This window comes from Ceratotherium simum, chromosome 23 (genome assembly GCF_057802395.1).
Source record: "Ceratotherium simum simum isolate JZ-2026a chromosome 23, ASM5780239v1, whole genome shotgun sequence".
NCBI lineage: Eukaryota > Metazoa > Chordata > Mammalia > Perissodactyla > Rhinocerotidae > Ceratotherium > Ceratotherium simum.
Window position 1 is genome coordinate 44341201 of NC_141922.1, and position 10940 is coordinate 44352140.

Genomic DNA, 10940 nt, shown 5'->3' on the forward strand with positions numbered 1-10940 from the left:
GTACGTCCGTTTGTCCAGAGCGGAGGGGAGAGTGGGCGCCATCTTCTAGGCTCACGGAGGGCTCCACCTGTTCTGGAGAGGCTGCTGCGACAAGCAGTGTCCCCCGCCCCCGGCGTTGTGTGTCCGCCTCGGCAGCAGTGGTGTGTGTTTATTGCCAAGTGCGAAGTAGTTACCCTTGGGGCGTCGGGGGTGAGGAGGGGCTGGCGACGGGGACGGAAGAACAGGGAAAGGCGGGGCCGGCTTCTGCCGTTAGGGCACTCTCTCTCCTTGCCAAACACCGACTCTCCCGTCACCTCCATGTAGTGGTGTGTGCGCGCTTCCCAGTCTTCTTGAGAGTGAAGATCTCGAAGGATTTCATAGGTATTTTTTTCTTTGCTATGTCATCGTAGTCAGTGGTGGCAGGAAGGCGCTGAAGGCCCGGCTGCTTAGGCTTGAGAGGGGCCCCGGTGTTTGAGTTAGATCTGGGGGCAGTTCTCCCTCTGGCGAGTTAGGGCGGCATGTGTGCCCTTGGGACGGCGTAACGGAAAGGCACGGAGGTTGGGCGGTCCAGGTTAATTTGAAGGCTGATTTTGGCTGAAGGTCTGGCGACAGCATCGGATCCCACGTAGCAACTTCGGCCTGGCGCGAAAGAAGGAAACACTGACCCCCTGGGATATGGACAAAGGCTTTGGGCTATAGAAGCGATGTCTTCGGATGATCCCCGTTTGAGAATGATGGATGTTATGGGAAATCCTGTGCCGTGTGGATTCGTCTTCATTTACACTTCCTGTTGGGGACTATGGCTCTGTGTCGTCATGCTCTGGTTTTTATTTTAACCATCTACATTTTAAAAGGATAAAAGGCAGATCATCATAAAGAGTAATTATGGACTGGGATAGATCATTTTCTTGCAGGGGAAACTCAGGCGTTTACAATTTGAATGTGCTTCATCATAACTTTGGGGTTTAAGAAATAGTCACAGTTTTATCTCCCTTACCATGTCTAGAAAATGACTTAAAATCAAACGGATCTGAGATAATACGTATTCAGGTTTAGCCTCCCTACCGTTTCCCTCAGGCTTGTTTAGAAGATGCACATTTCGTATTGTTTAATGATAATGGTGAACAAGTGGGATGAATCGTCAGTTAAAATCAGCAAAGTTATTTAAAATGAGCTTATTAATTTCAGTGACTTGTCTTTAAATGTGCTTTCTTTAAATGTGCTTTTAAAAACCCACTTCCTTCTTTTCATGGATTAGAAGTTTTAACAGATCACTGTCTTTAGATCAACACAGTCACAAAAATACTTTTGTTGCATTCATAAGTAGAAAATTTTTAAGTGCAGAGTACTTTTGGTGTGTTTTGATTTTTGTGTAATGTTCTTAGAATTTCTGGGGAATTTGCATAAGGAAATAACATGGAAACCACAGGAAAAGTGCTCATTTTGAGAGCTGTTCTCTTTAGGTGGTCTCCTAGCTGTGTTATTGTAGAGGGAAAAATGGTACATTAACCTACTATCTCAAGGGCAAGAAAGTTAAAGCATTAGTTACATTTAACTGGCAAATTAGAACAAATTTTTTAGATAGTCTGCTTGAATTAGAATTCATGAGATTTGCACTCATGGTATGACTTAGTTAAAATAGTGTTTTTAAGTTAGGGAGTATAAATTACTAGAAATTTTTTGAATTTGACTTATAATTATTCCTTGAAACGTCCCTAACTTTTTTTGTAGATATATTTATGTTTTCAAGGTAAATTCCTTTAAAATTTTTTAAAAAATTTAGGAGGGACAAAATGATGTGTATCTTACACTGCTTTCTAAAATATTTTAAAAGTTAAAAAGGAGCTAAGTCAATTTGCATGGGAAGGAGTCTTGGAACTTAAGTGTGGACAACTAGTCCATAAGCCATTTATAGTTTTTGTTAAAATGTTGATGTGGATATTGGTTTGGGGAAGAAACTAGGCTTATACTTTTTTTTTTTTTTTTTTTTTGGCACCATACAGATTTTTATTTTAATAGACTCTTTTAAGAGCAGTTTTTTATGTTCACAGCAATATTGAGCAGAAGGTACAGAGATTTCCCATATGCCCCGTGCCCCTACACATGTACTGTGCAAATATATTTTAATAGTAAACCTCATTAATATTTTTAGTATCAATTTCGCATTGATAATTGAGATGTAGAATATGCCAAGTAATTTCTTGTAGTTTAGCTTGTAGTTTAAAACGTTTATGGCCCCCTTTCAAAGGAAAATAAACCTTGCATACCTCAAAGAATATATCTTCAGACCCCACTTTGTGGAAGAGTGGTACTTAAGTGTAAGTACTGAATTAAAGCAACATTTATTTGCACATTAAAAACATAAATTTATAATTATTAATTTAGCAGTTCTTTAAAACTTACTTGGTTAAGACTGCAGTATGTATTGTTAGTTTGGGTATCTCTGAAAGTATTAGATGTAAATTTCCTTAAAGATATACTAAGTTGAGGTTTTTCAGTAGTTAATACTGATAATCCCCAAACATTCGCAATTAATGTATGTTTATTATATTTTTACTGTTCTACATTGTATTTGGGTTTCGTCAGTAGAATGCAGGACAGTTTAAATGGAAAAAACTTATTAGCATAATATTCTGTATTTATCTGAACATTTTCTACTTGGCTTGAGATGAATTTTAATAGTAATTGTTTTAGGAGTTTAAGATAAGGAGTAGTAGTTGAGTTTAAGGTAAGGAGTAGTAGTAGTTGAGAGTTTTTATTTTAGGGATATTTTAGTATTTGCCTTAATTATATTGGAGTCAGGAAATTTGGGTCTATGGAAGCATGAGCTGTGTATATAGAACTTAAATTGTATCCAATGGTCACCATTGATTTAGATGTAAAAATTGGTTTTTGAATTCAGAACATTAGTGTTCTGTTCATTTATTGTACCATATTAATTTGAGTTGGTCTTACATTTTGAAAGGGAGGAGAATTGCAAGAGTTGGACATAGTAATGAGCTAGATGTTTGGTCTTTTCAGGAGTGCAAGTAATAGAAAGTTTTTTGGGAATTTTTGGTGTTTTTAAATTATTTTACTTGTAGAATAGTTATTTTTTTTAAATGGATGTAAAATTTATATGCAGTGAAATGCACAGACCTTAAGGATAGAACTCATTTAACCTTGATAAATTTATACACCCATGTAACCAATACTCCAATCAAAATATATAACATTTCTATCACCCCTTTCCTTGTGCCACTTCCAATCAAGGAGCAATTGTTTCATTTTCAGAAGGTTTTTTTGTTCTTTAAATAATTTGCAGATGTCTACTTGGAATTTGTACCTCCTTTTTGCTGAGGGATGATTAATTTCCCTTTGGAACAAAGAAGACCATTTTATAATGCCCGTAGTTGTGGTTTCTTATATTGCTTCACTTTTAATAGGTAATTCTGAAGTGAATATCCTAATCTGGCGTTGTTTAAGATGAATTGCAGGGTCCAAGGATTAATTATATTTCATTTTCTTTCCACAGTTAAGTTGCTTTTACAGAATTAACAGGTCTTCAAGAAATTTAAACAAAGGTAAGATATCCAGAGCTTAAGGCTTTTCACAGAGGCTTGACAAAAAAAAATGTAAAGTAGAATAGTATATCTAGGTACACATGGCTTCTGTACTTTATGTCTGACCAGTGATGTACGAGGGTTAGGCAATTTATTATCATGAACAGAAATCGTATACTGACCATAGATGGCTTTTCTAAATATGTAAAATTCATCGTGGTTGGTAAAATTCTTTAATCCACAAAGCTCTCTCCTGTTTCAGTAGAAGATATGTTTCTAAGTGAGTCTGAAAATAGTTTGGTCTTGTTGTGAAACAGCAGTTGGCAGACTTACCAAGATTTGATATTTTTGATGCTCATACCGTATAGGATAGGTGATATGAAATGTTTCTTCAAAGTAGTTGGTATATTTGTATGTTTAGATGAGAGAAAGTTTATTCCTTATTTTTTTTTAAGAATTAGATACAATCAATATTTTTGTGAACTTGTATCTTGTTTTCATTTTTAAATGCGGAAGAAGGTAGGAACCAAGTAATTATTAAGCTTAGTTTGGGATAAGGTACTTAAAAAATAAGACTTGCTATTATGTGTACCTTTTTGTCTGCAGGTCATTATTGCTGTGGTTTGAGCTCAGCATGGCTGTAGTCATCCGTTTACTGGGGCTTCCTTTTATTGCGGGGCCTGTGGATATTCGTCACTTTTTCACGGGATTGACTATTCCTGATGGAGGAGTGCATATAATTGGAGGGGAAATTGGGGAGGCTTTTATTATTTTTGCAACAGATGAAGATGCAAGACGTGCCGTAAGTCGTTCAGGAGGGTTTATCAAGGATTCATCTATAGAGCTTTTTCTTAGTAGTAAGGCAGAAATGCAGAAGACTATAGAAATGAAAAGAACTGATCGCATAGGAAGAGAGCGACCAGGATCTGGGGCATCAGGGGTTGGCAGCTTCTCTAATTTTGTTGAAGCTATTAAAGAAGAAGCAATTAATTCTGGATATGCCTCTCCAATTAATCAAGATGCTGGGTTTCATACTAATGGTACAGGACATGGTGATTTAAGGCCGAGAAAGACACGACCATTGAAGGCCGAGAATCCTTACTTGTTTCTACGAGGTTTGCCTTACTTAGTAAATGAAGATGACGTACGTGTCTTTTTCTCTGGTTTGTGTGTGGATGGAGTAATTTTCTTAAAACATCACGATGGCCGAAATAATGGTGATGCTGTAGTAAAATTTGCTTCATGTATTGATGCTTCAGGAGGTCTTAAATGTCATAGAAGTTTTATGGGTTCACGATTTATAGAAGTAATGCAAGGCTCAGAACAACAGTGGATTGAGTTTGGTGGTAATGCAGTTAAGGAGGGTGATATTCCTATGAGAACTGAAAAACATTCTCCACCAAGAGGAATTAATGATAGACATTTTCGAAAACGATCTCATTCAAAAACTCCCAGAAGAACACGTTCTCGTTCCCCTCTCGGATTTTATGTTCACTTAAAAAATCTGTCTCTCAGTATTAACAAAAGAGATTTAAGAAATTTCTTTAGAGATACTGATCTGACTAATGAACAGATTAGGTTTTTATATAAAGATGAAAGAAGAACAAGATATGCCTTTGTGATGTTCAAGACTCTGAAAGACTACAACACTGCTCTGGGTTTACATAAGACTGTTTTACAATATCGTCCAGTTCATATTGATCCAGTTTCTAAAAAACAAATGCTGAAGTTCATTGAATGTTATGAAAAGAAAAGACCAGTGTCAATAGAGAAAGAGAGGCTTGGACATGTTTCACAAAAATACTCTCAAGAAGGCTACTCTGGCCAAAAACTGTGCATATATATACGAAATTTTCCATTCGATGTTACAAAAGTTGAAGTGCAAAACTTCTTTGCAGATTTTTCTCTTGCTGAGGATGACATTTACTTGCTTTATGATGACAAAGGAGTTGGTCTGGGAGAAGCATTGGTGAGATTCAAATCAGAAGAACAGGCCATGAAAGCTGAACGTTTGAACCGACGAAGATTCCTAGGGACAGAGGTATTGTTAAGAATTATATCTGAGGCACAAATGCAGGAGTTTGGTGTAAGTTTTTCCTTGATGTCCAGTGAGAGAATGCAAGACCATTCACAGTCATGTGAGAGAGATGACCACTCCCACTCATTCGACTCAAATGATCCACCGGTATACTTAGTTGGCCCTTCTGAAAACTTTAGGCATCAGGAAGAGGACTTGAGGCAACTGGACAATTTCAAACATCCCCAGGGGGAGTTCGGACAGCCTGATAGGCGCCCTCCAGAAGACTTTAGGCATTCCCCAGAGGACTTCAGGTGCTCCCCGGAAGACTTCAGGCACCCTCGGGAGGAACACTTAAGGCGGCCTCTTGAGGAGGACTTCAGGGGCCCTTGGGAGGAGGACTTCAGATACCCTCGGGAGGAGGACTGGAGACGGCCACCTGAGGAAGATTTCAGGCGGCCTCCCAAGGAGGACTTCAGGCGACTCCCTGAGGAGGACTGGAGGCGGCCCCTGGAGGGAGAATTCAGGCGACCCCCTGAGGAGGATTGGAGGCGGCCTCCTGAGGAGGACTTCAGGAGGCTTCCCCCCGGGGAATGGAGGCGACTACCTGAGGAGGACTTCAGGTGGCCCCCTGAGGAGGATTTCAGGCGACTTCCAGAGGAAGACTTCAGGCGGCCCCCTGAGGAGGACTTCAGGCATTCTCCCGAGGAGGATTTCAGGCGTTCTCCTGAGGAAGATTTCAGGCGGCCACCCCAGGAACACTTCAGGCGGCCACCCCCAGAGCACTTCCGGCGGCCACCCCAGGAGCACTTCCGGCGGCCACCCCAGGAGCACTTCCGGCGGCCATCCCAGGAGCATTTCAGGCGGCCACCTCAGGAGCATTTCAGGCGGCCACCCCAGGAGCATTTCAGGCGTCCCCGAGAGGAAGATTTCAGGCACCCACCGGATGAAGATTTCAGGGGCCTTCCTGATGAAGACTTTAGACACCCTCCTGATGAGGACTTCAGGAGCCCCCAGGAGGAAGATTTTAGATGTCCTTCTGATGAGGACTTCAGGCGGCTCCCAGAGGAAGACCTCAGGGAAGGTCCAGAGGAGGACCCTAGACTTCCTGACAATTTTAGACCTCCTGGTGAGGAGTTTAGGAGCCCACCTGATGATTTTAGAAGTCATCGCCCTTTTGTGAATTTTGGTCGCCCAGAGGGTGGCAAGTTTGATTTTGGAAAGCGTAATATGGGAAGTTTTCCTGAGGGGAGATTTATGCCTGATCCAAAATTAAATTGTAGTTCAGGTAGAGTAACACCTATTAAGATAATGAATCTTCCATTTAAAGCTAATGTTAATGAAATTCTAGACTTTTTCCATGGTTATAGAATCATACCTGATTCAGTTTCAATACAATATAATGAGCAAGGATTACCTACAGGGGAAGCCATTGTTGCTATGATAAACTATAATGAAGCTATGGCTGCTATTAAAGACCTAAATGATAGGCCAGTTGGTCCGCGCAAAGTTAAGTTAATTTTGCTCTAAAGAGCATTTATAAATTCAGAGTTACCTCCCCACAGTATTGATGCAGTAAAATGCATTTTTTTATGGTGTTTATTTTTAATTATCTAGTGAAAAATATTTTAATTTTGACCTGTGAATAGAACAAATGTAAATAGTAGAATGTGAATCTGATTTTCTTTTGTTTGCAAATTGCCGTTCATTTTTTCTAATTTAAAATTATATATGCCTTTTTTTTTTTGACAGTGGGGGAGAGAACTAATATTCCGAGTGCATTAATTTTTGTTGCTGTCATGGGTAAACCTCAAGACTTGTATAAAGTAGAGCTGTATTTGGGGAAGATAAATTTTATATTCACTTTTGTTTCCATTCTGTATTCTGCATCCTTTACTCAAACTTTATAAGGAAATGGTCAGTGACTGATTGTTCAGGTTTAGCATTTTCCTTGCTAACTGCCTGCAAAATTAATGCCCTCTTCCTCGTCTGAGATATTACTGTGTTAAGCCTCCCGTTAATTATAAATAGTTCAAAATGGACAGACTGTGAACTTGAAGTTTACTCATGTAAGAAGCTTAGGAGATTCTTAAGTTTCCATGTGCATAACTTTGGAAAGTTTTATAAAAATAAAAAGATTGCAACTGAACAGACCAACTAATTAACTTTATTTGTATTTGTATAAAAAGAAAAAAGAGCTTCTTTTGGGAAGTTTTTCAGTAGCTACGTTAAACAATATTTATGATAGGAGGACCAAACATTCTATAATAATAATGTAGAGTGCTCTGTGTAGTTCTACGGTTTCTTCAACATCTCATCAACCAAACTGATAACTCAAAATACATAAAAGACAAAAAATAAAGTAATTATAGGTACGAGGGGACTTTCAGGCTTATGCTGGGAAGAATCTGATAAATAGATATAGTTTGTGTTTCTAGGAAAGATTTACTGATGTAACTTGTATTTTTTATTAGGTTCTCATTTTTTAATTTCAAAACTTTGTATCTAAAGACTCAGTCACTAAATATAATACTTTTGTGAGATTGAATTTTGACTTCTTTGATATTCAACATTTAGTGTAGACATTTTGCAAATATTGGATTTGATTTTCTATACCCATAATAATATTAATAGCTAACATTTATTGGGTACTTACTATGTGCCAGGCAGTATAATTGCTTTATATGCATAATCTCAGTATTCCCCAAGAACCATCGAGTATTATTTACCTCTGTTTCACAAATAAGATAATGCAGTTTAGAGAGGTTAAATAACTTGCCTAAAGTCATAGCTAGTAAATCATGGAGCCAATTTCAAGCCAGACAGACCAGACTCCAGTTCATGCTCTTAAGACTTTTGCCTACTAACTTTGTTAAATGATATATATATATATTTTTTTTGTGAGGAACATCAGCCCTGAGCTAACATACATGCTAATCCTCCTTTTTTTGCTCAGAAAGACCAGCTCTGAGCTAACATCTATTGCCAATCCTCCTCTTTTTTTTCCCCAAAGCCCCAGTAGATAGTTGTACGTTGTAGTTGCACATCCTTCTAGTTGTTGTATGTGGGACACGGCCTCAGCATGGCCGGAGAAGCAGTGCGTTGGTGCATGCCCGGGATCCGAACCCGGGCCGCCAGTAGCGGAGCGTGTGCACTCAACCGATAAGCCACGGGGCCGGCCCCTAAATGATATTTTTAATTTTAGTAAGACCATGCTAAAAATATTTTCAAGAGTAAATGATATTTTCTTACCTCCATTATTGCTTTAAAAATAGCATTAAAAAAGATAAAATTAGTATGTTCATTCTTAATAAAAAACAAAGTAAAAATTTTTATCCAGAGTTTCTCTTAGATAATTATATATTGCCTTCTAATTTAAAATTGTTCGTTTTATCAAACATGATTTGACTTTGGTTAGCCTTTTATAATTTATATAAAATAAAGTTAATTTTCCTCAATTCTATGACTGAGATATTTCCCACATTGAGCAAAAAAAAATAAAATTTGAATTTATATACAGTTTAGTTATTTAATACTAGGATGCTGCAGAAGTAGAATACTTTGTCAATACTTAGTCAGTTAGTACAATAAATATTTTGGATTAATCTTCAGTGATTTAATGAAGTCTATGAGAAGCCAACTGAAGTTTCTGTGTGGTTTTTTTAATTACAGTGACTATCCTGCTTGCTAGTAGAATGAATAAACTGGTAAATTTGGTTCAAAAAGCACATCAATATGGCTCTTTAAACTAGTAAGCTTATAAATAGCTAGAAGAATGATGAACTGTAATATCCAAACCAAGCACAACAAAAAAATAGGAAGAAATGATATTTTTAAATGCTCAAAGCTTAGGTAGATGGTTCATTTGACAGCCTTGAGGAATGTATGGAAGACTTAAAAATGCTTCTCAAACACATAACAATAAAAGCTAAGATGAAGCATAAAGTGAAGTATTTAATGTGGAACTGCTTCTCAAACTAGGCTGGGGTGGGATGGTGGTGGTAGATAAGAGGCCAACAATAGTAAACACAAGCTTTGTATTTTGATTGTACAATTAATGAATTGATGTGAAGAGTAAATTTTACTCCATAATCTATAAGAAGTTTAATAATTTTTTGCCTTTTTTAAATAAAAATATTATTATAGGAAGCTGCCTACTGGTTGGGAGCCATTTTTGCACATCTCTTCCCAACTCTCCCTTCAGTGATAGGTTGATAACTTAAATTGGCCGTGGAAGGAGTATTTAAACCAAGGAAATTGGCAAATGCAGCAAATCGGCATTTTCCACCCCAGAGAGCCAGTTTACCAGCACACCACCAATTTCAAACACATGAAAGGGAATAGTGTACTAAATCTTCATATAGCCATCACCCAGCTTCAATAATTATGTCATCGCCAGTTGTACTTTCTCCTACTCCCAGATACATCAGGTACATGGGGGCATACTGGTTTAATACCCAGTGGCATTTTAATTACCTTAAAGCCAAATATTTTTATCTAGAAGTTATTTGAAAAATATAGATCATGCCTAGAAAGTAAACTTAATCCCATAACCAAGAGATAGGTAAGAATCATTATATGAAGAGTGCACTTTTATCACTTACTGAGAACATTGTCAAGAGCAATGGCTCTTGGTCCATGTATCACCTCTTACACCTCAAGCAGTGACCCTGTCACCTTCATCTTTGTGGTAAATGTTAGCTGCTATTTAGTGAGCTGCATTAGATACTATATGATCTGTAATTATATATGAATTAACTATCATTTAGTCTCAATAATCTTAATACACCTTTTTTGGAGATAAGCAATGGAGGCCTGTAGGCTATATAGCTGGTGGGGTTAGTGCCTGTTTTCTCAAGGAAGCTGAAAGAGGTCTTGACATTTTTAAAGGGGGTTACATTTTAAATGGTTATATAAGTACAGATGTAATAGCCTTGATTTTGTCTCTCGGCCCACAAATTGTAAAAATATTTACCATCTAGCCCTTTAAGAAAAAGTTTGTCAACCTATGCCTGGTCTAAAAGAACTTAATTTTACACTGATGAAAGTGTTATCGTGTATAGTGTTCCTTTTGTCCTTAGAATATTTCTTTGAGGTAAGCAGAGCATACATTTTATATTAGAATTATTGCTAATTGCTTCATATATCAGGCACTGTTTAACGTTACAGATAGGGCAGCTGATGCTCAAGAGAAGTGAGTTGCTTTAGTAAACAGCAAGAGAAATACTATAACCCTGTCTTTTCTCCCAACTACACCACCAAATTTAAAATATTGAGAAAATAAAAATGCAATGATATCCTCAGTTTCTTAAGAATATCAATTTATTTAGGGTTTTAAAGTTCTGAATATTTTATTTAAGAAGTACTGAAGTAATTTTATCTATGAGGACTATTCTTAGGAA

The 10940-nt window shown here is 37.6% G+C and overlaps 1 protein-coding gene across 5 annotated transcripts; it reads left to right on the forward strand.

Moving 5' to 3' along the window:
* On the forward strand, positions 1-9691 carry RBM12B (RNA binding motif protein 12B). 5 transcript variants are annotated; one of them, XM_087447656.1, is made up of 3 exons: positions 1-3404; positions 3494-3542; positions 4128-9691. In XM_087447656.1, exon 3 carries the CDS (start codon positions 4156-4158, stop codon positions 7066-7068), a length of 2913 nt encoding a protein of 970 aa, XP_087303782.1. In that variant the 5' UTR covers positions 1-3404; positions 3494-3542; positions 4128-4155; the 3' UTR covers positions 7069-9691. The 5 variants fall into 5 exon arrangements, with proteins under 5 accessions (XP_087303782.1, XP_087303783.1, XP_087303784.1 ...); XM_087447657.1 differs by having other exon boundaries at positions 1-2297; XM_087447658.1 differs by having other exon boundaries at positions 1-858.
* The last annotated feature ends 1249 nt before the right edge of the window (positions 9692-10940 follow it).

Excerpts from the sequence above, each read along its gene's own strand:
- RBM12B (XM_087447656.1), top strand. The coding sequence starts at position 4,156 with ATGGCTGTAGTCATCCGTTTACTGGGGCTTCCTTTTATTGCGGGGCCT.